The following is a 27,630-nucleotide window of genomic DNA, read 5'->3' as shown; positions in this document are numbered from 1 at the left end:
CTCCCATTGAACAAACACATAGTCAACATACAATAAAAGTAAAATGACAACAAAAAAAGAAAACACGCTTCAAGCCCAGAAGTTTTGAACCCCGTTGGTGACCATTCGGGGCGACTGGAAGCTGCCATGGGAGTTTACCAGTGTGTGTTTTTTTTTCTGTGACAGAGGCGGCACTGGCAGACGAGCGGGCGTCAAGAGGGTGGGGAGTGCCTGGACAGGGCGTACATACAACAGCGGCTGCTCAGTAGAGACCAAAGGGGCTTTTTTAAAAAAATGTATTTATAATGACGTCTTCTCTTCAAGTGCCCCTTGCTCGTGGAAGTGTTTTGGCATGGGAAGGGTTGAAGCCCCGCCAGAGAAGAAGAGGATTAAGAGGAGAGGAGGGGGAGTGTGACCTGAGTAGGGGCCGAGGGCGAGGAGGTGGGAGGAAGAGGAGGAGGAGGAGGATGAGGGAGGTCGAAGGCTCACCAAGGCACAGAATGACAGCAGGAGAGTCACCCAAGGGAGAGGGGCCAGTGTATCAGCTCCCCTGCCCCCACTCTCCCTTCAACAAGCCTGACCTCATGTCTGTCTGTCTCTCATATATATATATATATATATATATATATTTATATATAGATAGATATACTCACTCTTTTTTGTCTTTTCATTACAAGAGAACATTTAGGAAAATATAATACAAAATTTAATACAAGAAATATAGACTACACTGGCTAGTATCACTTTTAGTGACGAGTAGCTTCTTTTGTATGCAAGTTTTTTGTGGTCTTGAGTTTTTTGTAGTTTTTTATTTTTTTGGTCAGACCTGCCATGGTGGACTGGCCCTATTTGTTTTTTTGTTTTTTTTATGTGTTGGGACGCCAAGCTCTAAAGACTGCCAGAGACTAATGATTATTAAATGGTCAGAGAGCGACAGAAGCGCCTCCTCCGTCAATATTGTGCATAAGTTACAGACAAGTTAGGGAAGAGAGATTTCATCTACGTCGGTCTTCAGCAGGGCCCAGAAGCTCTGGAAATAAGCAACAGATAGCAGAGAGGGAAAGAAGATTATTAGCCTTGTTATAGAGATTAAAATTTCAACTGATTAGTTTGTTAAGTTAGCTATAAATGAACGCCTCTATGGAGAACAAATCATTAGAGCTGGCCCTTTTTTTTTTTTTTTATATTTTCCACTTTTAACAGCTTTGACTTGTTAATCAGAACAAAAAAAAAACAAATCCAGACACACATGAAGGCTGCTTGAAAAAGTCACAAAGCTGTAGAGAAATTCGAATTCTGTGTAAAAGGCGCAAAAGAGTGACGAGACGGATCCATTAGTGAAAAAGAAAAAAGGGAGAACTGTCCCTTTTTCTGCAGGTCCGCTCTCTGTAAGCACTCGCTGGCCATCTACAGGGTAAAAAAGGAAAACGTCTCCCTCGACACCTCGTGGTCCACCAGAATCGTTTAAACACTCAGAGGAATCACCCGCCTCTCGTATTTATTGCTACATCAATTCGCTACTGAGAAGGAATCACAAGGTTTGAATCAATCTTTAAGGAATAGAGTTTTTAGTTATGAGGCAACTCCTTTTTTTCATTGACATAGTAGTCCATCCACACCATAGGGTGGTATAGTGTAGTGGTCAGTAGTGTGGAGTAGTGGTTAGGCAACCCAACCAGAGGGAGACATGAGGGGTTGGGACAGTAACTGTACATCTATATACATTATTTCTTCTCTGCTACAGCTCTGTAACTTTTTTTAGTTTGTCTTTCGGCCACATTTTGGAGATGAAGATGGGACTTTGTTTACAGAAGTAGCTGCTGAAAAAGTCCTGTTTTAGGTGGCAGAAGCACTGCTGCACATTTCACACAATCCTAAAAAGTAGGGCTGTCCCGATTACCATTTTTGGGCTTCGAAGCTTCGGTGAGAGATATTCGAAGTTATTCGAAGCATCGCGGCGCGGCGCGGCGCGGCGCGGCGCAGCAGGCTGACCATCTCCCCCGTTTCAGTGCCGCTGCCGCAATACTGTACACACACACACCTCTAAACACAAAAAACAGCGATATCCGTCTGAGAATAACAAATAATAATTCATGTTGAATATGAATAATGAATAATGTTGTGGGATTATTCCTTATTTTATGGGCTATTTGGGGATTTATACATTATTATTACATACTTAAATATAAAAAAAAAAAAAACGAAGCCATCGAATACTGATTTGGAGGTTGATTACCATGGCAACGGTCGAAGCTTCGAAGCTTTCGGGTCAGCCCTACTAAAAATTGTAGAAATTAAAAGTATAGTTTCACATTTTGGGGGAAAAAAAGAAAGAAGCTTTTTCACTTCCTTGCCACGATTTAGATGATGAGAAGACGACGCTACAGCTAGCAGTCGGTGGAAACAGCACGAAAGCGGATAAATATATTTCCCAAAATGTCAAACTATTCCTTTAATCTTTGTCCATTTTTTAAAAAACGTTTCAAGGAACAGCTACTCCTGTAAATGGTATTGTGTAAAGGGAAGATACTGTGTGATGTAATCAACTTTAAATGTTGCAAATATGTGCTTTACCTTTTACATCACAAAGCCTCGTCTGCGTATTATTGCCTCATGAGGATGACATATATTGTTTTTGACTTCTCTTAAACTCCCTCGCTTGTTCTTTCTCTCACACACGCACACACACACACACACACACATAAACGCACACTTTACAAAACCCTGATTAACAAGTCAAAGCTCCACCACACTAAAGAAAGTCCCCATTAAAAGCACAAACTCTGCTCTGCTCTCTATGAGCCTGCGGCAACACTAGGTGTGGGGTGGTGAGGGCAGTGGGAGGGCCGGGCGAGTCAGGTTCAGGCAGGATACAGTAGGGTGAGGTAGGGTCAGTGGTCAGGGGGGGTCAGGAAGGCTTGAGTGGCATTTCAGCCCCATATGCTTCCTGGAGAGCCGGGGCCAGGACAGGAGGAACAGGTTCAGGGTGTACCGCCGTCGTGGACCGGTCTGATGTAGGTAGCGGGCGGCGTTGGCGATTGCAAATGGTCGTGGGGAGGGTATAAGTGAGGGGGAGGGAAGCTGGGTGGCCGCGCGGTGTCTAACAGTGGTGCGGCTGCAGTCTGTGGGAATGTGTGGCTGTGTAGCTGGTGTCGCTGGAGCTGCTCTGGAGGCTGTAGTGGTCCTCCTCCTCCTCCTCCTCCTCCAACTCCTCCTCCTCCAACTCCTCCAACTCCTCCAACTCCTCCAACTCCTCCAACTCCTCCTCCTCAACGTCGCTGATGCTGTCCACACTGTCCGCCTCGCCAGGGGTGAACTCCATGCCCTCGATGTCCACCTCTGCACGCAAAAAGAGCAAAATACACGAGGTTATTTTCGGTTCAAAAACAGAAGAAGCGAGGGGGAAACTGTTTATTTCCACCCGACTGTGGGCATATTTATTAGGGAGCCTGCAGCGCCTGGGGATTAAACCCAGATTTAGGCTGCCATTAACTCTGGGCAAACAGGCAGATCTTTGTGCTCCCACAGCTAATCCCCATCCATTGATAAACAACTGCATGTGTGTGTTTACCTCAACCAGGATTAGTAAACATACTGTAACAGTCCAAGCTAAGCATTTCAGGGGAGTCTGTGACACCGTGAGCAGCAGATTGCTCCTTTAAACTCGGGTTATGCGATGCACAGAGAGGGGTGAGACGCGATGAATCATTTTAATATGTGAATACCAGGACACAGTTTCAAACGGTGTCTCCTAGAAGGCATCCATAGGGTTGCACTCGGTTGTAAACATTAAGTGACAAATACTTGTGTAGAGCAGTGGTTGTCAACCCCCTTTTTCTATCATAGAGTAAACTGATGACCCCTGAGGTGACATATTTTATGGATTTTTCACATTATACATATTCACAACCTACTAATTGAGTTATTCCTTAAAGGAGTTTGCTACTTCTAGTTTAAAAACATCTTAAAAATACATTTAAAAAACAATTCCCTGATGCTAAGGCCCGGCAGAGAGTCAACTTAGGCCCTGATGGAAATGTTTGTGGAACTGTAACGTTGCGTTGGTGAAGGCTTGCGGTATGGGGGGTTTTATTATTTGTATTTAACCTGTTTTTAGACAGGTAATCCCCCAAGGGGGATATTTGGTGGCCACAGGCCATCGGGCTATGGTTAACGTAAAACCCTGCCACCATCAGTAGCTAAAGAGGAAACCTAGACTTCTTTATCTGCACTCTGAGGTGTTCACCTTTGACCCCAGGGGCATCGCCTGCAAACAAGGCCAACCATCGAGTGGCTTTTCACGTGGACCACGGTGTGGCTCAGAGTTTATCAGTGGACGGCGAGAGGAATACAAACAGCCCAACAGCTGATTGGGTTACGTGCCGATGAAAGCAGTTGTTTGCAAACAGAATATAGCTTCAGGATATACAGCGTGCGTGCCTCAACCTCAGTCTGAGCCATACGTTGGTTGTTATTGATTTGCATCAAATGTGGAGGTGATTACATTTGATTTACATTAGTGTCATAGTTATATGAAGCTGTGACCACAATAACCACCTGTTACTGTAGAGTATATACATGTAAATGTATAGTTAAAGCATTTCACAATATGGCACACACGTCCCAAAAAAAAAACTACTGTCCAGATTTGGGACAAACGAGGTTCTACAGTGAGTGGATCCCTGTTGCTGTAGTGCTGCTGGATGACTTTTCGAAGCAAGCGTAGCGTACCTTGCTCGGAGTCGGTGGAGATGGTGGAGCCCATGCTGTCGGTGCGGATGCGCTCGACGGATCCGGACACAGAAAGCTGCTCCAGGCGGCGTTTGAGGTAGCGGTGCTCTCGCTGCAGCTGCTCCTTCGTGTTTAACGCCTTCTTGTCCTGTTCCTCCAGCTTCTGCAGAGACACATCAATGACAAGAAACCATGACAATGTTCTTTGCTCTCTCTTTTTAAAAACTTATTGTGAAGGAAAAGTAGTTCAGAAAAAGAAACGTGACAACAATAATACCGCATTTAAATGAATATTTCCAGCATTTGACATTCATACTTTAAGACATACTATGCATGTTCGTAAAGAAACACACATAATTGCTAACAACATAAAAGCTACCTACGCAACACATTTTTCTTAGTGTCCTAATGTCCAAATAGTCTGACTATGCGAAATGTCTGTTTTACAGTATTTTCATACTTCATCTTCCCACAAAAATATCTTTTAACTCTATTAAATAACCTCTTTTTCAAGTGTTAATATACAGTAAACTACGACATATTAACAAGTATACAATAGAAGGTTTTTCTTCCAATTGTGACCACTATATTATTTTTATATCTCTTATTTATGTTGGATCTTATGAAACCAGTGTTTTCTATCATCTCCTGCCAATCAGACATCTGCCAAACATACAAATGAAAGAATTTAACAACAATAAGGAAGTGGCCGAATGTCTGTGTGAGGCCTGCAGGTTAGAAAGTCAAAATAAACATAAACTCTGACAGTTTGACTCAACCTGGGATTAACTTTTGTATGTATTTGCATGTGAAAGTTTTCGGTGGTGAATCAAAGCGAAGTCGAACACACATGGCCCCTGGGATACGAGAACACAACACAACGCTGACGAGAATTAGCGCAGATCGTCTGAGCAGAGAGGACATGCATGATAAACAGGAAATGAAGGGTTAAAACTCGCTACGTCTGGATTTTCCACCAACCACAGTGTTGCTGCTCGTAAACAGCAAGATCAGTACAGCGTGTCCTAAACTCTACTTAGATGAGCAGCTCATCCTCTGCATGGCAACATTATCAATCTAATAATATTCTGCAAGCACTCAAGTGGGTTTAAGTCCTTTTCTGGTGCTCCTGCTGCACTCTCACATGTCTCTCTGTGTGTGTGTGTGTGAACTGCAACAGTTAAAGGGGACATATCATGACAAACTTTTTCAGTGCTTATTCTTATACATTTGGGTATCCGGAGTGTCTACCAACCCTAAAACTGTGCAACAAGACAACCCGGTTAGTTATTTGTGGACTGCATAGATCAGAAAACATGTGATTCAACAAGCCATTCAGATTTGGTTCCCCTTCCTATGTCACATGCAGGATCATTAGAATACATCGCCCATAGCTGGAGTACTACCAAAGATACTTTATAACAAAGATGACCATACTTGCCAACCTTGAGACTTCAAAAATAGGGAGGATTTCAAAATGAAAGTGAAAATTTGAGTTTCAGAGACTTTGTTTCCTGCATTCTGGTGACTTTTAAAAAATATAAATGATTTTTTGCTCCTGCTAGAGTATTTCTTTTTCTTAATACTCTCCATTTCTCTCTCCATCTCTCACTCACTGAAGGCCCTTTCAGACACAATGCGACAACGGCACAACTGCGCTCTGAAACCCGTTATTTCCATTGGCTTGCGCCACGCCACGACGGCTTTTTGCTGCATCGAGCAACGGCCAACTTCGGGTGCTGCACGTTGTGATGTGCGGCGAGCGCAGCTCAAGCCGGGTTGTGTCGCGAGCAGCTCTTTTCTGCCAGTAAACAACATTAGATGTAGCTGTATTGTCGTCCGGGTGGAAACAGTAGAGCTTATAGATGCTGTACAGCACCAGAAACAGGTTGAGATAACAAAAAGGAAAAAAACATGTGTGAACATGTGTCATAAATCGGGAGAAATGTGAAACCCGGGAGGAAACCGGGAGAGGGCAATGGAAAACGGGAGTCGGGAGGGTTGGCAAGTATGAAGATGACGCATTTCAAGCCTGCCAATGGTTTGAAATGGCATACACTTCCTGTCTCCTACGTGGGCGTGGTCATGACGTGTTCGCCTTCCCCTCCATCCCCCCACCTCGTTTGGAAGTGTTGTGAATGTCGTGTGGATGGATGAAAGCAGATTGGATTATATTTGCATCATTTATTTTTTCTTTTGTTTTGCTAACATTCAATATTTATACAGCTAACAGCCATATTAAATATTCCGAAAATTAGTTGGCTAAGGCGTTAGCGAACTTTAGTTGCCAGATCTCGCGAGAGTCTCGAACAAAGTTAATTTTCTCCTGATTTGTCCGTCTGGAAAATCCCATTTTAGTGTCAGAATGTTGGGACGATAATGTGGCTTGTGAAAAATGGGTCCAATATTCACTTTGGTGACTATGGGGTAAAAGAATCAGTCATAATCTGTGTTCATGTTCATTCCTCCCATTGGAGTTAATAGGCTCAGGTCATATTAGTCACCTAAAGAGACGGGGCAGTGGTGAAACCAACATGACACAGATGTAGGAAACTGACTCTCGGTGCGCCGTCTCCTTTCTGAACTGTCTCTGATACTAACTTTGCAAAGCTGCACCATAATTTTCTCCCCATCCAATCAGAGCAGACTGGGCTTTTTCAGGAGGGGGTCTTAAAGAGACAGGAGCTAAAACGGAGCGTTTCAGACGGAGGGTGAATACAGGTATATTTAGACACAGTATGAGAAAAGTAATGTGTAACATTAAAGCATGTAAACATGTTCTAGTAGAAACCCAAAATACAAGTATGAACTTGGAAATGAGCACGATGTGTCTCGTTTAATGAACCATGGAGGAGGAGCTGTCCTTAAACCTAATGTCCAATTATCCCTTTTCACATATCTAAAGATCAGCCGCCAAATGTCCTGTATATACCACTTTGTTGACTCATTTGTTTTCCTTTCAGTCTTGGGAGCATTTTTTCTTCTGACAGGCCCTGAACCGCTCTGATTGAAAGATTAGAAAACAATATAACACTTTAAGAAGGCAAAGGGGGAACGGCTCAAAGACGAGGAAGAAGTCGAGCACGAGTTTGGTGCTCGTGACTTTTTGAGAAAACTTAAACCTAGTTGTACTCAACGCTAGAGTTGCAACTAGCAGTTATTTTTGACTCAATTACTTTTTGATTAATCAATTGTTTGTTTCTTCAAATTGCTGTTTTTGTCAGTCAGAAACCAAAGACATTCAATTTACAATAATAAAAAAGAGACTAAACCAACATCTCCTAAAATGTATCAAGGTGGAGCCGGCAAATGTTTGACATTTTTTGCTTGATAAATAAGAAAAGTTGTTGTCAATTATCTGTCAAACTAAGGCTAATTTATCCAACAGATGCAAAAAGAAACATTGCGTCTTATTTTCTGTTTTTTTAATACCTTGATGTGCATCTTGGCCCTTTTCAGCAGGCTCAGTGTGGTGTGTCTCGTGCTGTCTGGACCCAAAGGCACCAGCTTCTTCAACTGCTCCAAGTACAGCCGTAGTTTGGCACGTCTGCAAACACACAACAAGCACACGGTGAGTCAGCAAGACATCCACCCGCAGAAAAGTGAGCAGGCACCTACACAAACAGACTGACAAACGGTTAATATCCATACGTCCCCGAAGGACAGAAACAAATACTGCTCCTCCTATATACTGTGACTGTCATGTTCTTGTCTTGTGACTGAATACTACACGATGACGGTTGATGCTCTGCTTTGGTTTCAGTTGGGATTGACTGTCCGACGTTGCATGTTCAAAGAGTTGAGGGGGTGCAGACAGTCTCGCTGGTTACACATGTTCAAAGCTTGCAGAGGCTCCAGCAAAAACGCTTTCAAATTCCTTAGAGGAATCACATCCTCCCAGCATGAGAAAGGAAATGTCACATGCTGATATAGTTACACAATACTTGTTTATATCATATCATGTATCATATCATACAGCCAGAGTTCATGTAAGGTACCTCAACATCTACACCTTTCCTCATCAACAAGAGCTGTTTTGACACTAAACACCCACATGTGACACACATTCAAACAGCCAAACGGGGCCGAAGCTTTGAGACTTTCCTGTTTTTAGAAGAAGTACATTTTATTTAGGGCTGTAATAATGATTATTTTCAGTGTCGATTATTTTCTCGATTAGTAATTAGCTGTGTGATCTATAAAATGTGATTAATCAATTATCAAAATAATTGGAAATTAATTTAATAGTTGACAATTAATCAAATAACAGATTAATTGTTATCAAACCCTGTAGGATTTTGCCTGCCTGTGTTACTAAATGTGATGCTTTAGTTTGGTGGTGTATTCACAAAAACATACTTGCATTGTACAAACACGACTACTCACTATTACTAATGTATTGCAGAATACGTCAGTGCAACATACTGACCTGAATATAACTGCACACTGTCTAGTGGTGCATTAAGATTGTCCGTCTCAGCTGTCTATTTCACTTTTTCCAAAACCTTGTGTTTGATGCATCCACCACATGGGCACCCTGATCTATCTATCACCCTGCTATATACCCTAAAGCTGTGGGGTGAGGCCTTAGACCCACAGGCACCGGCTGCAAAAATCATTATTAACCAAAATGACCGCCGTGAGACGTTTCTCATCTGTTCTGGTCACTCGGTTGAACTCAAGACACAAACTGTGGCCTCCGGAAAAACCCTGCATCCCTGCCAAAGCCCTGCAGGCCAACAACCCTGTGGATCCACAAGTAAACAGCTCCCTGGATGCAGCGATTAAATCAGCGATAGTGACGACCAGGCAGAGTTAATGTCTCTTTGAACACTGACTGACTTTGTATGGATATTGTATATTATTTCAAAAGGACTGCATTTATTCCCAACATTGTTTTATCAGCAGATTACCTCCCCTGTCTGTCCGTGGTTCATTCAAATTTGTTCATAAAGGCCTTTCAATCCTCCATTAGTCATGCTAGTCCATGAACCGTTTCTTTGTTCTGAGCTAGCCGTCCCCCATTTCTCTCGTTCCTTTTAGCTAACTGTCTGAACGGTAAACAAACTCCAACAATGCAAGGTCTCCGCTGGCCATCGCTGCAACCACAATAAACCTAATCAGAGAAATGAAGCTCTCAAGGGCTGCACACATGAGGACCTTTGCACATGCAAACACACACTCACAGTCTTTTCCCTGGGTTTTTTTTCCAGGAAGGGTGTCGCCTGTGTTTTTCACATAAAGTACGACCCTCTCACTAGCCCCGTCTATTTCATTCAGAGGTCAGCCAGAGGCGGCCTGTGGGCAACAAGAGAGTCTCAGGGGTTAAACATAATAATGCAAAGTCATAATTAATTTTTAGGGATTTGATTGTAGCTATAAAAATGCACCGGATTTAAATGTATATAAAAAAAGGATTAGCAAAAGTGCCCTTTAAAACATCTCTACCTCCCTACAGGTGCATGCAGGCGCTCCCACATAAAAAAGGGCGTGTGAAAGTGCTCTCGTTCTTTTATTTCCTCCTCTCCCAGGGGGTAATCCCCCCGCCGCCTCCATCCGCTGAACCCCTCCGCCCCTCTGCTCCACCCTGCCAACACCAACACACCCTCATCCCACTGGAAAACAAGTGTCTTCTGAGGACAGGGGCGGGGGCCCACCTCCAACCTGCCCCAGTCGAGCCACATGAAGCACTTGGACTGCGGCCAGGGGGAAGCGGGCAGGAAGGAGCTGGGGGTCTGCAGCAGCGGGTGGGGTGGGGGGGGGAGAGGAGTGTTTTTTTGGAAGGGAGCGGGGTCCGAGCTAGTGGGTGACTTTTTCTCTGGTTGAAAAAAGGAGCTCTTTGAGTGCAGTGTGCTCAGCTGCACCAGGCAGCGCTCCACACACATCATCCAAAGGGTAACTTGAGCCAATGGGCCACCATCTTGCACCCCCCCCCCCGCCCACCTCTCCCTCTCTTGTAATGAAAAACAAAAACAAGGCGTTCCCCGAATACTCTGCCTGACTAGCCACCTTCAGCCCCTTCAAGAAAACCTGTTTTCACTGACATTTATTCATCACAAGCCCCGCCTGTAGGCTCACCACATATTTTACCTGGCATGCAGAGGTTCGAAATGTGCACAGATGCACTTTCACCACCTGAATGTGTGAAGATTGGTCTGGGCTGAATTATCATCCCAGTCCAGCCCTGTGAGAGCGGTATCAATTTTCTCATCTAATGCTCATCTAAAATATCAAACTATTCCTCTAAAAGATGGAATAATTGGAAATGAGAACGTATGTACATGTCTGTCTATAGAGAGGTGCAGGAATGAGTCCTAAAACCCGGAAATGAGTTCACTTCTGGTCAAATAAATAAAAGCAATAAAAAAGGTGATTGTTAACAAGTGGCTAAATGAGACTCCTAACCGTCATCACGCCGCCTCATCCGCCTTTACAGCCTCGTTGTGTATACTCACGCTCATGTGACCGTGGTGTAGTTAGTTTTTAGCCTAAAGTTAGCTTTTTATGATGCCTTCAAATGGGGTCATGTTGACCATATTCACGAAAAGAGTCCATATGAACGCCCCCCTCTTGTGGTATTCACGACTTCGTAAGTAGAACGTTTCTGAAAGCTCAAAGTTCACGAGTTGTGACATTGTGAGTTCGCTGACGTCAAAGATGGGGGAGGCCATGGAAGCAAATTTTTGGTACATAATAAGTGAATATATTGTAATTTTAGTCGTATATTGTTTTTCCTCTTACATTATGCCTTTGCATTTACTGCATTTTGTTACCCACTTGTTAACTTGCTAAATTGTTAGCCTCTGTGGCTTCTAGACGCCGACAGTAACGTTAATATTACCGTTGCTTAGCAGCGGTGTTCTCACGACTTAACCACTTGAACGCCAAGCACATTGTGTACACGGCTTCCCATGTTGTAAACACAAGCTCATGAGTTTCATTTGAAGGCACCGTTACTTCTGGCGATTGCATTCACTCAAAGATCATAAAAAAGATTATAAAAGTTGTGTTCATTTGTGAAGATTATCTTGCAGAACAAAACATGTAAGTATCATAAACTTGTGTTTTCCACAGAGCTTATTTCCTACAATAATCCAAAATCCAATGGAAAAATCCCAGTGGCTTTTTATTGAAGGAACCAGTGCGATTCTAACTTCTTGGTTGGCCTACAAAAATACGTCATCCCTGCAGCACTCTACTAGTCCTATGTTAGGACACCAGTTTCAAATGTGAAAACTCGACAAAAAGAAAACTCCTTATGTAACTCACTTATGTCTTAAGTTTCAACAAGTCTGGGCAAAGCCCCTCTTCGTCTTTAGCTGTGCATTACACTCGTCTCCCTTCCATCTGTCTTTATTATGACTCTGCCTATGAAAGAACAGCTTAATGTTTCTGATGCATATCAATAAGGCAGGATCCGGTTTAACCTGGCAGCGTGTCCCTGACAGCTACCTCCCTCCGAGCAGCACATGTTCCCCCGACGCGAGACACACTTTTTTTTCTTCAAGAGTGCACAGCCGATTTGGAGCGGGGTTAGGACCCTCCCTCACTCACGTTTGTTATTCCAAAGCCAAGTCCCGGTCACGCTATGTTTATCAGATCGCCTCAAACAGCCATGCAAAGTGTGGCACCAGATGAACGTGAATGTTGTGTGTCCATGAAGGGAGAGCAGACGGTTGCACCGCCTGGCTCCACGTGGTTCTGAATCACATCAGGTTTTGCAATTTGTCCGGGTTGAAAATAGGACGGTCATCCAGTCATGAATAGTGCCACAATGCGAGACTGTTGGTGTGGTGTCATGTAAGGGTTACTTGTTTGTGTCAAACATAGTTCAAACACAGTGCAAAAGTCAGGGTTTAAAAGTCCGATAGACACAATACACTTTTAAATGCAAACACTCATTTAAAAGTGTTTTTAAAGCAAACTTGATTAATAATATTGTGCACTCTTATGGTGTAACAGCAGCATTTTAGCTCTGGAACGTTTTTGTGACTTTGCTAAACATTTTAATTGCTAGAACTACAAAAACAAAACAGCCTGCAATTCCTCTACAGCTGAGGATTTAATAGTAAATCTCCAATTTGATTTACTCTGAACTGAAGTCACGTCTGCAGGGAAGTGACCACCTGACCGTTCTCACGTGCAGAGTACCACGGGATGATTTTTTGTCTGATCTCTGGCCTTCCCTCCCCCTTCCTCTTCCCTCTCCATCAAGGGCTCGGTGCCAAAACAAAGCAAAGGCAGAGGAGGAAAAAAAGGGACGTTTGCTCAGAAAGCTGCACGCTGCTAAACTGGAACGAGCTATTTAAACTGCTGACTTGCGCTCCAAGGTTACCGAGTATAGACCGGGCCTTTCTCACAGATCTGCTCACACTTTGGGCCTTGTAGGGAAAACAACAAGTCAAAAGGGAGCGGTGTATCTGCTGCAGCCTGTTTATATGTCTGATGGATGCATAATGAAGGATATTTATGTATGCTGCACCAAAGAAAAGAGGTGACCAGTTTTCACAGTGTCAACACACACTGTCCTGGTGACAGCGGTGTCCTGGGACCGTCGAGGCTCTCTGGGACTGCAGATCCATCGGTACACAAAGAGCTGCAGGGCCTGAGAAGGCATGCCAGTGCAAACAACGGGCCTTCACCCCTCACTCACTGCACTGTTTAATGAGCTCGCTGCAGCCCGGCGCATTCCTCGACCCATACGCACAGGACTGAGTGGCTTGTCTGGCAAGGAGCCAAACCCGCTAAACTAAGGTCAGAGGTCATCAGAAACACCACTGCAATGTTTCCTCTCGCTGCCAGAGCTGACTCGGTTTGTTCTCCGTTGGGTTTAAAGAACAGAAAATGTGATACGAGGCCTCTGGTATTGTTGTGACTTGAACCCACAAGACACAAGCATGAAGGATTCACTCACTGCCTGCTTATCTTTAAGAAGGCACAATATAATGTAATCATTTAACCTTAAAATGCAATGAATCATTCTGGAGTGTTTCTATCTCCGACATAAAGATGATCTAAACTGTATTTTTAAAGCCTTGAAGTTCGTTACAACTTATTTTTATAGCTTTGGCCATCTTTTTTATCAGTGATAATAACTGATATCTAGAAACACGGCAAAATTATTAAAAAGAAGTCTGACCGACTGTTCACAGTTTTCCTCTGCTATCAGAGGTTATTACCGACTTTTCGGATGTTTTACTTCTAAGTAAAAGTGGTTTATTCGATCAGGAAGTCAGTTTGGGTAATAATATTTTGACCCCATAAGACTCCTTTTTAAAGGTGCTCTATACAATATTCAAAGCATTAATATATTAATATAGCAGTCAAGTTTCTTCCAATCCCTTAAAAAAAATCACCATATTATTGTTGTTTATCCTTTAAACAATCATTTAGTAACTCTAGTGTTGTCCCACTTTATGCATCTGGCCCCCTTGTTTACAGCGTGGCTCTGTAATGCGAGGTGAAAGTGGGGGCCGCGTTGCGTGAGTGTGGATAACTATTTCTGAGGTGGTGGAATTTGGGGTTGCCAGTGGATTGGCTCCACATCTGGCCGGCAGGTTCCTGGGGAGCACGAGGCCAGATGGAGGGATTGTTGAGGTGGTGAGGGACCCTACTCAGGGCCAACAAACACTGGGCCTTTCAGCAGCCTCTCATCAGTCTCCCTGTCACCCTGCGGCCCTGCCCTCAACATGTTTACATTTAACAGAGATCTGATGTACCGTCTCTGAAAAACAAGAGGGTAGAAAAATGATGATTGGTGCTCCGCCGGGAGAGACACACAGGGAGACACGAGAGGCTTTCATCTCCATGATATGAAATGTCAGTCGTCTGGGTTGAGCTGTATTTGTTTTCTGTCATCGAGCATGCCACACCCACCAACTGTGTGCAGTGACAACTGCAAGGCGAGACACACAGACGGATACGAGTCCCCCATAAACACACTCTCCTGTCGGCAGGAACATGGAGCTCGCTCTCACATGATTCTCTCACACGCAAGCAAACAGAAACTTGAACGCACCACAACAGCAGTGCAGACGGAGGGAGGGAGGGAGGGGCCTGGTTACTTCACTACTGGTGGAGCTACACTGAAGAAAGAGCCCTGCATGCTTTACTGGTGATTAAACAACAGGAAACTGCAGAATTAGGCAGTTTGTTGTTCGCTCGTTGTAGTAGTATTTCCACAAAACAAAGTGAAATTTCCACTGGGCGTGCTCGGGAATGCCTAGTAATTAGATTCATTTGATTTTTCTCGTGTTCTGAAACAATCCCCTCTGGGAGCACGGATCATTGCAAAATCCCTTCCTCAGCACAGCCAGCTTACACTGGTGTTAACAGAAAAACAGATGTCAAATAGAAGTTGAAGAGGAGAGCGTGTGAGCCAACAGAGAGAGGGGTCGAGTTCCCTGTGCACCTCTGAATCATTTCAACACAATGCCAAATGACAGACCTGGACATTAATTGCCTTCCGCTGCGTGCATTGAAAAGTAAATCTGCAAATGTTGGGACGGACTAGCAGAGACAAGTTCAGCGAGCTCAATAAACACATTCCCCTGACACGCAGCGAGCTGTGGTTTTATAATGAATCCTCGTCAATGATCAACGCGCAGGAATCTCGTGGCATGAGAGGCGATTCCAGCTTCCATGTTTAAAGATTTGGCTGAAAGGAGGTTGTAGAAAAGTGGGGCGGGGTCCTGTTTGAGGGTCTGGGCCCATCTAAACGGCCACAAGATAAATCTGAGGGGATAGTAAACAGAAAAGAAGACATTCTACTAGGAAGTCAAAATGCACAGGCTTATGCAACGTCACACACAAGCCAAAAAGGTGCAGTTGTAGAGAGTGAATAAAGGAGAGACAAAAACAGATTGATGAATGACAGTCTAATCCACTCTATCGGTGCATTATCACGCAAATATTCGCTTGTGACTCATTGCTTGCCAAAAAAAAAACAAGCAGCAACCAACGCGAACGCGGACATTCTAGCAATACTCGGCCTGCTAGTTTTGTGACCCCCATCCACCCGCAGACTCCCCCTCTCCCTAAACCGCCTCTGTTACTTAACTACATTCCAGCGTATGTGTGCACACTCTGCTGACCTGAATTTCAGGCTGCCTGCTCGACACACAAAGCAGCCACATCCTACGCTGCCTCCCGTTCCTCCCAACGCTCAAGAATGTCTCCTCTTCCTCAGACTGACGAGGGCCTGGGACCGAACCGTGAATGGTTCCGTCAACTCACTTTCCTCCTTTGTTTTTTATTTTGTTGCCATTGAAACCCCAAAGCTATGCACACACCTTGTTAAAGTGCGTCCGACACTGTTGTTTTTATGAGCATCAGCTGCTTTGCCGCAGTGAAGTTTACTGACACAGAAACGCAGTGCACCCTGCAGCAGCGACACCTGAGAGGGAGCAGGGTCGTTCTCACCTAAATGTCGGTCTACGGCGGTCGCGTACTCAAATATCTCTGTGTCAGTGTACAAAAAGCCTGTACGGATCATCCGAACACACGATCATCCACAGATACAGTATGTGCAGCTAATCTGCGATTGTGGCCAGGCTTGACCTGACAGAGTCAGAGAGCGCCTCAGCGCCCGGTGACCTCAGGGTGGAGAAATTCCACATGTGACCTCTGCAGCTGACCTCCAGCTGTAGCCTGTTTCTTATTCTTTGTCCACTTCCAGCCTCAACTGTCCTATAGCTACAGTATGTACACTGACTTCAGTAAAGGTACAACAATTAGGACAAACTAGGCTTGCCCCGGTGGTCGGTGTTACTGGTGTTACACGGTAGTCGGGCACACACAGATTACATTACATACCCACCGCCCCCCCACCGTCGTTTAGCTTTTTTTTACAGAAATAAAACCCATTTAGTTTATTTCTGCGTATCAGCGCTGTGTTATCAAGACATAGTCGGACGACAGACGCTACAAACTGAAAGTGAAGTGCTCTGGACGGAGTCCCAGCACGGAGTAGCAGGAGTCAGATTTCACACACACGGGGTGAGAGAAAGTTAACAGACAAGACAATGGCGTTATACAAACTTCTCCGTGCTTTGTTTACATAGCCTTTTATTGCATGTAAGCGTGCCACCGCTCTGCACTGCTACTACACGGCGTTTACAACTGATAACGCCGGCCCAACTGACGGCACCGTTGCAGAAGCGTAACGCCAACCCTCCGGTTCCAACCAGGTTAACACTGTTAGCTCTGTCAGCACTGTTGCCTGTTTTCACTGTTAGCAACGTTAGTTGCACCGTCGCCATGTTGAGAACCGTGCAGAGGCAATAGAAATGCTCCCAATCTCACATTTAGCACCTTTAAAGCTGAAACAGCTTTTTCAATACTCAATCAGTCGTCATTTTTCAAGCAACATATTTTTCACTACTTTCTGACACTTCACAGGTAAAACAATTAATCAAGAAAGTAATCAGAAGGCTGACCCATAAGAACAACCAGTGTTAGTTGCAGTCCTACATATATTTACATCGTAATATAAAATGACATATAGTTTGATAGGAGGGTTTTATCCATATGGCACACCTCAAGTACACGCTAACATCAGGTCACTGATTTCATGTTGAATATACGTGTTGCTGAATGATTAGACCGTGCACAGTACATGAGTAATTACTCTGGGTTATTAGCTGCCCATGCAGACCTAATGAGTCCAGGTCACCACACTCACATGAGGAATGTAACGGACAGTGTGACATTTGAGGAAGTTAAGTGCAAAAGCCACATGCAATCATATGAGCATGTGAAAACCCAAACTGGAAGGAGTAAAGCGTTTCACTTTGTTTATGTAGCTGCCTTTTAAAAAAAATTTATTCGTTTTTAAAGGCAGGATGTGGACATAATATGACCTTAACTTCAGCTGTATTCACAATGGCTGTGTATTTTACAGTCCACATTAAAATGCAGATTAACAGGCCTATCAAAGCCTGGCGTCTTCCACATAAACTCACTGTCACAAAAGAAGATTTATAGTTCAAAAGAGGAGAAACGGGCACAGATGAGTTTTGGCAGGAGGGTCGGTAAAGAGTGATAAAGGCCCTCTGTGAGAAGGGAGCTCTGCCTTTCTCGTCCTTGCTGCCTCGGGTTTCTGCTGACTCAGACACTTTCAGGGGGCGAAAAAGGAGAGCCGGAGTTGAGGAGAAAAAACGATAACAGAAAAACCAGATGTGCTCTCTGGAGAAGGAAGGAGACAAAAAAGTAGAAGGGCGAGGAGGTGAAGTAACGGGGCTGTGGGACGGCTCTCCCTCCTGCCGACACGCCGCCATAACTCAAACAGCTCAGTGAGGTGCTGCCCAGCCTACATACACACACACACACACACACACACACAGGAGCTCCATTCGAGGGGAAAGAGCTCCTCAAAGCCAAATAAGTCATTCATCACAGCTGGGAGTAGAAGACACCGGGAGAGTAAATTTAATTAGAGGGAAGATTAGAGCGTGACAAACTGAGGGCCGGCTCCTGTGTCCATGAAGTGCATGTTAAGTTAGAGTTCAATAGGCGGCACACAGTTGCTGTACATTATCCGCGGTGTGATATACTGCCTATATATTGTAAGAGAATACTGATTGTTGAAATCACTTTTGAGCATAATTGTGAGTGATCTCAGAAATGAAACCGAGAGCATCTGACAGCTACAGGGCGGTGTCTGTCTGCGTCTGAAAGGTAAAAATAGAGACGTAAATTGAGGGAAGCAGCACAAACATACCAGACGTAACCACACCATACCGGCCTTAAGTTACGTAACTGGATTTCCTGTAAACAGGTGATATGTGGGAAAACAAAAACGTCGTTTCTAGAGAAGGAAACTTGTGGCACTGATGAGTCGTCATAGGCGTGATCAAGTCAGAAATGGGAAGGAAGCAATGCCAGCGGAGACCAACCACACGGTAGCATCTGGTTTCACGGAAATGTCAAGCTGATGCTCTGCAGCTCCGGCCTGTGCCAATGCAATGACGAGAGAGAAAGCAGCAGAGTCACCCTCCAGACGGTCTATACAGAGCTGCTGTCACGGCTGCGGCAGATAAGCAGGTTGTGTGAGGACAGACTACCCTGTGGGACGCTGCTGGCACTCACCCAGACGTCTCACTCTGATAGCAGGGCACAAATATATGCAGGGTGTCTCTCAGTTTCGTGAGAGACACCTAGCATGCATATAAGTGAGCCTGATGTCTGCAGGAAACGGAAAAAATTTCAGCAAAAACATATTTCAAAGCTGTCACATTAGATGCTGACGCTGGCTTTAAGTGGACAGATGACTTGACAGTCAAATAACATCAATATTGGAGCACATTATTTGTGCTATTCACAATACAGTCGATGCCTCCGGTGACTGAACCAGACATTTATCGGTTAGTTTGCCGACCACGTGAACATACAGTACAAGGACGGCTCTGTGCTGCACCAGCGTGAGCCAAACACACCGACACATGACCAAACAAAGACAGTGAGTCAGGGCTCAAACAGCAGCACCTCCCCGGAGTGGTGTCTGAGGGCGTGATGGAGGTCGAGCTTTTGGAAGCGATACTGGGACTGGCGGGGACTAAACAGGTCTGTAGCTCCGAGCGGATGCTGCAAACTGGTCGCGCACTCATTAAACTGGTTGAACAAGAGAGCTTAAGATTTTTGGTTTTGTTATGAAGCAGAAACAACAGAGATCAACCGAGGACAGTGAGAATAATCCTTTGAGTAGCGCACCAGTAGGGTTGGAACTGATAATATATGAGTTTTCAATAACTCTCTTGTAGGCCTGCAACTAACCATTATTATTCACCAAAAGATATTCAATATACGCGATACAAAACTGAAAAAATCTGCAAAAATCCTTGCATTTGAGCAGCTGAAACCAGCAAATGTTTGCCATTTTTGCTTGATAAATGATAATAAATGAGCATCAAAATCTCTGTTGATTCATTTTCCGTTGACTGACCGATTAATAGCAGGTATGATGCACTACATACACATGCACTGTAGATGATTGTGCTTCAGCTTGAAGTCACAGCTTGAAGCTTTAACACCTGTATGTTGGAGTAATGACCGTATAATTTGGGGATGCATCAGGATGCATCACAATGATACGTCTTTACAGCCGGGCGTGTCATTACAAATAAGTAGGTGGGAATGTTTTCAGCACAAACAGTCATGAACTGAAAGAAAGATAACGGCAAGAAAGTATTTTTAAATATGGCTTGCAGACTATTAAAACACAATTTCATCATATACATCAGGGCCAAATCATCAGTGAATAAGTGAGAGAACTCACATGTTCTACCATTACAGTAAAAAAACGTCTTTTTTAGAAACTTGTGGCCGTAGTGACGACAAGGGAAGTGACTAAACTGATTATGGAAGTCTTTACTGGCATTTGCGTTTGTCAGTTTGACTGGACGTCACTTCACTGGTAACCATAACCACACCCGTCGTCGGATATGAGGTAACTAATGTGTCTCAATACCTGCAGTGTGATCAGCCGGGGCCTTCTCCTTCTCTCAGGTCAGGGAGGAATATGTCTGTACTTGTTTCTCCAGTCTGCTCTACACACATCTATTACTCACTCCAAGACATGTGACTGGCAAACCCCAATCCCTCAACGTGGGTGACAGTGTGTCACGCACATGCAGCAGCGTAACACGCCCAACTCAGCCTCTGCTCACATGCTGATAGTCACATCAGCTGTTTTCTAAATCCTCCCTGGCAGGCTGTTTTTTTTTTTAAGAATCAGCTTTTGGTTGACCTTGATGCAAAAAAGCACAAAAAGTTTTGCTTCTTCCACCACCCAGTCTTCCCTAAAGCAGCTCGGCTTTGTTGCATCGAAGAGGAGATTTGTTTCCTGACAAGAAACCCCTTTGAATCTGTCAAGTCCCCTCTTGGTGAAGTCAAAACAGAGAAAAAAACGACGTCTGTGCCTTTAATGAGCGCAGATATCAAACCACTGCGAGCTGAGCGCTGTACCCAAGCCCCCAGGAAGGGCGTCGGACTATGAAGCAAATGTTCGTACTGGCAAAACGGTGGTGCTACAACCGTGTCCGTCATGTGATGCCATTGGGCCCAAAAAGACTTACATTGGGAAAGACACGTCTAATAGCCAAGTCCAGAGTTATTTTCCTTCCTCTGTTCATGTGAATGAGACCCAGACCGAGGCTGGGAGGCGGAGTTAAAGAAAACGCTACTGCGCCTGCTCTATAGGCCTAATGGATGCCAAAGATCGCTGGATGATCCGGGTACTTTAAATGGCAGTCGAGCCATCTATGCTTCATGAGCCACTGAGCAACTCTCATAGGAATGAACAGGAGCCCACTTACAATACTGTATCCCGTTCTCTTTATACATCCATGGCTGTACCCCGAAGGGCGGAAAAGAAAAAGGTGGAGTGAGATGCATGCTGGGGGTAGTAAAGCGGGATCACCGTGTGTGTGTGTGTGTGTGTGTGTGTGTGTGTGCCATTTGCAGGCTTCTCAATTTGGAAAAATGACAGGCGAGAGCCAGATTCACCCCGCCTCCGTTCACAGCATCAGCCTGTGCGGGATTATCACATTACTGACAGGATTCCCTTTCCATACAAGGTAACGAGTTTCATCCGTGAAATGGAGACAGATCTAATCAACGTGAAGCTGCTCTTTGAAACAAGCTTATTATCCATTTTCAGACACGAGGAATTAATCGATTAAACCTCTTTGAAGATGACCTCTGATCCGATCTTTTTGACTGAGAGGAAAATATCTTGACGTCTACCTGCAGACACATAGCGTGCCAGGGACTCAAGGGTGCTTGGCAAAGACACGTATGCAAATCATACAAACGTGACCTCAGATGTCACCTTACCTGTGTTTCTCCAGCTCGTTGTGCGACGATCTGAAAGAACAAAAGACAAGGAAATACTGTCAAAATGCTAAACACACCCGAATCCCATGACATGATAGTTAGGATGCGATGTGATGGATAATCCCAAGGCTAGACGCTTGGTTAGTAAATGTTTTTATCTAAATGTAAGACAGATGAAAGCGAGAAGTGTGGAAGGAAATGCAGAGTAACAGCAGATCTGAGAGGGAAAATGTGTCAAGACATCAAAGAAGGGTGTCTTTCTGCCTCCAGGCGGCTTCAGGGCTTTTGAAAGCTTGAGTTGCTTTACAATAAAGTTTACCTAAGCAATAGTATTATAATACTCCAAAACAGGCCTTAAGAAAAACGATGTAAACGCATGATCACACATTCTGGAAATGCAGAAATGGAGTCTAGTTTTTAAAATCTTTTTCCATGTCTGTGTGACATCTGTCAGAGAGTGTGCAGCCGAGCGCCAAAAATGACCCTGAGAGAGAAAGCGCGAGAAAGACCCCTCCCCGCTCTCACACGCATACAAACAGCATGCACACACTGCTGTTGTTGCTGCACGCTGGCTGAAAAGCAGCGTGCACATGGGACAAAAACACACTCAGACGTCTGGAGGCCGAGACGCTGCAGAAATTCCTCAGCATGTGGGTTATTCCGAGGAGAGCCCCTGTTGTGATGTGCAGCAGCGAGGGCACTGCAGTCCATATGAAACAGGCCCTCTGTTCACGAGGCCGTCATGGATACCACGGCAATAAAAACAAAAACAGCGACGACAAAAGGGCCAGACTGACAACAAGCCTTTTCACATTTTTCTGCTGTTTGAGGGCCCTTGTGCTCGGGAAGCAGTGGTTCCCACAGCTGTGGGAGGCCGAGGCATCTGCACGGCGACCACGCTGCACCAAAAAGGGTTATAGTTGACCGTGCAACTGCGATAATGTGGCGTCTGCACAAAATCCTCCCATAAGGAGCACAGGATGTTTCACTGCTGCTAATAACCTGATCCAAAAGGCTGACACCGTGGAGGAAGTTGTGCTATTCAAACCTGCACAAATTGGGGAAACGTCCCCATTCAAAGCACAGGGCACGACCAGGAAGTCATACAGAGGAAGGGAATGCACACAGACCTGTAATAACAGCAGGTTTACACACACCTTTACATGTTATGTAAAAGAATGGTGTGGCATGGACAAAGGACGCTCTGCTCTGAGGTCACAAACTTGGCGCTGATGATCAAAGGCCTACGTATTAGCCTCATATCAACCTTTTTATGGAATGTAAAACAGCCAAAGCTCGTCCTCAAAGCACCTCGTGTGTGTTTTCCCACATTCAAAAGAAGAAGTCATCTGCGCTATTTATATTTTTAATTTCATATCTAGTGTGACAGAGAGGTAAAGCAGGATAACTCTCAGCGATAAAATTTCAGCTCTTTTTTTAGAAGCGTTTTGAGTTAACAACAGTCTGCGAGTAAAAAAAAAGGAAACTCCACCAGGGTTTCTTCTTTCTGTGTGCAGAAATAGACGCCCAACACGCCCGGAATATTGTACAAACATGTGATCGGTTTTAATTTGCAGATTTGTTCATGATATCAAACCATATAACAGCCCGTTTTTGGTTCCACAAAGCAAAGCATCGCGCTCTTTAACCAACAGCCAGCTTCTGTTTCGCTGAAAATACGGTTCAAACATGAAACAGGGTTTTACTTCACTACCCGCTGCATCCTGTTGATGCTTTAAAAACCTGTAGGAGAGTATAAAGGGAGTTGGGGAATTTGCCCACAGAGCAGTCACAAGAAAAAATAAAGTAAAAGCAGGTCTGGTGCATGAAGCCTGGTGGGCTGGTGTTACTGTGTGTGTAGGTGTCTGTTTCAGCCACCACACCCACCTGCCACATCCCCATACACACCCTCACACACACACAAGTACACAATGGTGCTACTCTGTCAGAGACCGTGTCAGAGGAATGTAGATCATGAGACTGCATTCTCGTTTGTGACAAATATCACTTTCAAATTGACAAATTCAAACGCTGTATAAAGGAGTGTAATTACAATAGTGATACCACATGTTAACACGCTGTACGTGCAATTATGTAACTTTCAGACTCACTACTGAGGAAACCAGGCTCACTGCGCTTCTCTAAACTAATATTAGCCAACAGGAAAGTTGTTTTTTTTCACCAGATCTGCATGTGCTAGCGTTCATGGGAATAAAACTGGACACATCATGCAAATGTTTCTGAAGAGTTTCACCAAACACACATGACAGGTTGTTAACAGATGAAAGAGTCCACTGTTGCACACCGGGTCAAATAACACTGCAACATTTTGCATGTAGCCTTGTAGGTAGAAGACCCAAATTCAGGGTGATAAATCAAGAGGAAAGGGATCCTGATGAGGGTGTGTCCCACTTTAATCGAATCAATTTGAATTCTCTTTCAGACCAACATAGTGTTGTTGTTGTTGTTGTTTTTAGCTTGTTGATAATAAATTGAATATTTTGGGGTTTTGGATTGATGTTTGGATAAAACAAGGGATTTGAAGACGCCACCTGACACCTTGATTATTCTGTCAATGATTTTCTCTGTTTGGTTTATAAAATGTCAGAAAATGGTAAAAAGTGTTTCCTAAAAAAAACCAAGACGTCGTCCTCAAATGTCTTGTTTTGTCCACAACTCAAAGATATTCAGTTTACTGTCATAGAGGAGTAAAGAAACCAGAAAATATTCACATTTAAGAAGCTGGAATCAGAGAATTTTTACTTTTTTTTCCATAATAAAATACTCAAACCGATTAAACTATTAACAAGAATAGTTGGTGATTAATTTAATAGTTGACAACTAATCGATTAATCATTGCAGCTCTACTCTTGGTATTTTTTTCAGACGATTAATTCTGTAGTTTCTAAAATGTAAGAAAGCATTGAAAAAGGCTTATTGTGCGTTCTGAGAGCACAACGTAAAAGTGCTTGTTTTGTTGAGCTAATAGCCCAAAACCCCAAAAAATATTCAATATTCGCGATACAAAACTGAGAAAATCTGCAAAACTCCTCACATCTGAGCAGCTGAAACCAGCAAACGTTCGTCAAATTACGTAGACGAGCGTCAAAATTGCTGTCAATTCACTTTCTGTTTACTTTTTTTCTCTTAAAAAATGACTCGAACCAATTAATCAATTATCAAAATAGTTGGGAGATTAATTTAATAGCTGATAACTAATCGATTAATCATTGCAACTCTAAGTTACAGTATTGAATCTCTTTGGGTTTGATGGTTGGATAAAAAAAACAAGAGATCTGAAGATGTCACCTGGAATTATATGGGGCATTTTTCACTGTTCTCTGACATTTTATAGGCAAAAACATTAATCAATTAATCAGATAATCGAGAAAATAATAGTTAGATTAACCAATAATGAAAATAATATAGAATACTGAGCAGGCCTTTTGATTTTATGAGTTGTGGATTAAATGTTAACCATGCTGAGGTTTTAAATGACCTTTAAACCAGCTGTTCTAGAAAGAGTAAACAGAGCAAAGATGAACTGAAACTGAAACTTAAATGTATTAACTATAATTTGATGGCCTTGCAGCTAGGGTCTATATTAGTTTGCAGAGACTGTCACAGCATATAAATGGGGCCATGAAAAGCAGTCAATAACATGGGCCTGACTGACATGTAAAGGACTTTATAACATCAGACACACACATGCAATAACACACTATAACCACATGACAAGAGGCACATCAGGTGAATGCATGATAGCCCTGGTGTGAGACAGGGTTATGTGCATGTTGGGTGTGTGTTTTCTCTGTTAAAGAGTGTGTGAAGCAGAGAGAGAGAGAGGAGAGGGAGAGAGAGCAGCAGAGTTGACAGTGTACGCGTGGCAGTGTTTATTGGAGAGACCAAAACAGAGAGCCCAGCCCAGACAGCAGCAGCAGCAGAGACATGATGGCACTGTGCATGAAAACAGCTCCACTAGAAGCTGCCACTTTTGCAGAAACAAATACAAAAAAAGACTTTTTATTTACCTATTGTTCTGAGATTTTCTGGAAATTGGCGAGGCTTTCGTTTTCTTACTGGAAAAGTCGCTCATGTATGGTAACACAGATGCATAACCGTGCTCTGCCTCTATATATATGAGAGAAAAACAACACAAACATTCATGTTATTGTGGTGTCTGCTGCAAGAATAATAATAATAAAAAAATTAAAAAAAGGCTGCCAATCTGTGTAACATGAAATAGCTATAGAGGCATGATCGATCATCAATGCAATCACTTCCAATATATCAATATATAGCCTTCAGCAAGGTCTATAATGTAAAAACATGATCTTTTATTATCTGTCATTATGATACTGGCTCATATCCTCAATGTCACTCTTGTTTACCCATTTCAGAAGAGCTAACATACTGATACAACACAACAGCTGCATTAGAAACACAGTTTATAAACACTTTAAATAATATAATATAGTAATAATAACATAGAGCTACTCTTTATCTAGCATGCAGGCTTATACTATAGGTCCAGTTTACCACCCATTGTCTGTATAAAGTGACATCATATCTGCACTATGGCAGGGTTACAACTTTACATTATGATGACAGCATGTTAAACCATAGCTGTCTGTAGTAAATGCTCCATAATAACAACATTAATCAACTTAAATACCTCTGTCTCTTCTCTCCAAGTACTCTGCAGCCTCCAGCAGAATTAAAAGAGAGTTAAGTTCCATCTTGTTGTTGTCTTGTTATATATAAAAATAGAAAGTATCTATTTACACTAATGTACAAGTCATGAAGTAAAGGGAGTGGAGGTTTTAAAGACTGTTTTCAGAGCGATGTGTGTGCTGCTGCTATATTCAGATCTGAGTCTCCAAACTAAGAGTATCAACAGCACCTTACTGAAAACTCAGGGCGAAGTGAGTGATGGCACGGCTGGCCAATGAGAAAAGCCCGTAGGCGGGGTTTCCGGGTTTGTTTTAGCCAATGAGAAGGCTGCAAAACGACAAGGTGTGATTTGATTGGCTGGAGTGTAAAAGTCATCAGGGGCATACCCTAGCAACAGCCGGAGTGGCCCGCCCACCTCGTAGCTGATTGGTTCGACGTGAAGACAAGCGGGCTCTGATTGGCTGGCGGTGAATTCTGGGCGTGGTGTCATAGTTGAACTTGACTTGTTGTTTTTGGTTGCCAGATTTCATAACAAAAAGTATGCTTTTGGATTTAAACTACATTCAATAGACATTCAGTCAACAATGCTTTGTTATACACTGTCAGCTATTTCCTCACAAGAGTGCGTGTGACCATAGTGTGTGTGACATGGCAGATTTACTCACAGTGTTTGTGTGTGTTGCTCATTTCCTGTCCAAGTCATTATGAAAGTCTCGTATGAGGCTGCAGAAACTGGAATTGGCTTTGTGAGTCCTGAAGTTGTAAACAGTCTGAGCTGCAGTGTTTTTATGTATGCATGTTTTTGAGGAAAATATAATAAACACGTAAAAGTTAAAAACACATTTTCCCTTGAAAAGTCTAAATATTATCCACCTCATTTAGAAAAGCAGTTTGACAATAGCAGGATGTATTAATGACAACTCTCTTAAAGCTGCAGAAATGGAGCAAATATGATTAAAAAAAATATTTTTATAAAACGGTCACTATATCCTTACAGCAGTGCATGAGACAGGTAATCTGCAAAAACAAATCATGTTCCTCTGTGTACTCCTCAATCGTCAGGTTTTTAATCTGGCTATGATATGGCAGATTGTTTCACACATGCGATGCAAGATGTACTTCCTCATAATGTACTTTATAATACTCGCTTTTCTCCTATTATATCTTCATAAACCAAGTAGCTACGTGGACTTTTGGCAGCTTAATTATTTTGTATAAAAAGGAAATATTTTAATATAATTTCATATTAAATAATGTAAAGGTATACCTTATAAGATATAACTTAACCTCATAAGGGGTAAAATTACATGGTCATTTTTTTTTTGGAGTTTGGAGTTTGGAGCGTTATTTAACCTCCTTCCCGGCAAGCTAGTATGACATGGTTGGTACCAATGAATTCCTTAGGTTTTATAG

At 43.4% G+C, this 27,630-nt stretch overlaps 1 protein-coding gene and 1 long non-coding RNA gene across 3 annotated transcripts; one reads left to right on the top strand and one right to left on the bottom strand.

The window, feature by feature from the left end:
• Positions 1-678: 678 nt before the first annotated feature.
• On the top strand, positions 679-2,690 carry LOC141764235 (uncharacterized). The gene is made up of 2 exons (XR_012593233.1): positions 679-1,902; positions 2,055-2,690. It is a non-coding gene; the product is annotated as an uncharacterized LOC141764235 (long non-coding RNA).
• On the bottom strand, positions 2,136-26,437 carry mxd4 (MAX dimerization protein 4). Of its 2 annotated transcripts, XM_074629262.1 has the most exons (6): positions 26,219-26,434; positions 25,575-25,674; positions 21,544-21,573; positions 8,143-8,257; positions 4,711-4,873; positions 2,136-3,318 (listed from the first exon to the last, which is right to left on the bottom strand). In XM_074629262.1, the coding sequence occupies exons 1-6, from the start codon at positions 26,280-26,282 to the stop codon at positions 3,080-3,082; spliced, it is 711 nt and encodes a 236-aa protein (XP_074485363.1). In that variant the 5' UTR covers positions 26,283-26,434; the 3' UTR covers positions 2,136-3,079. The 2 variants fall into 2 exon arrangements, with proteins under 2 accessions (XP_074485363.1, XP_074485364.1); XM_074629263.1 differs by lacking the exon at positions 21,544-21,573 and having other exon boundaries at positions 26,219-26,437.
• Between the last annotated feature and the right edge of the window lie 1,193 nt (positions 26,438-27,630).

The sequence above is a fragment of the Sebastes fasciatus genome, chromosome 3, assembly GCF_043250625.1.
Source record: "Sebastes fasciatus isolate fSebFas1 chromosome 3, fSebFas1.pri, whole genome shotgun sequence".
NCBI lineage: Eukaryota > Metazoa > Chordata > Actinopteri > Perciformes > Sebastidae > Sebastes > Sebastes fasciatus.
The sequence above is the reverse complement of the archived record's forward strand: the minus strand, read 5'-3'. Positions and strand labels throughout refer to the sequence as shown.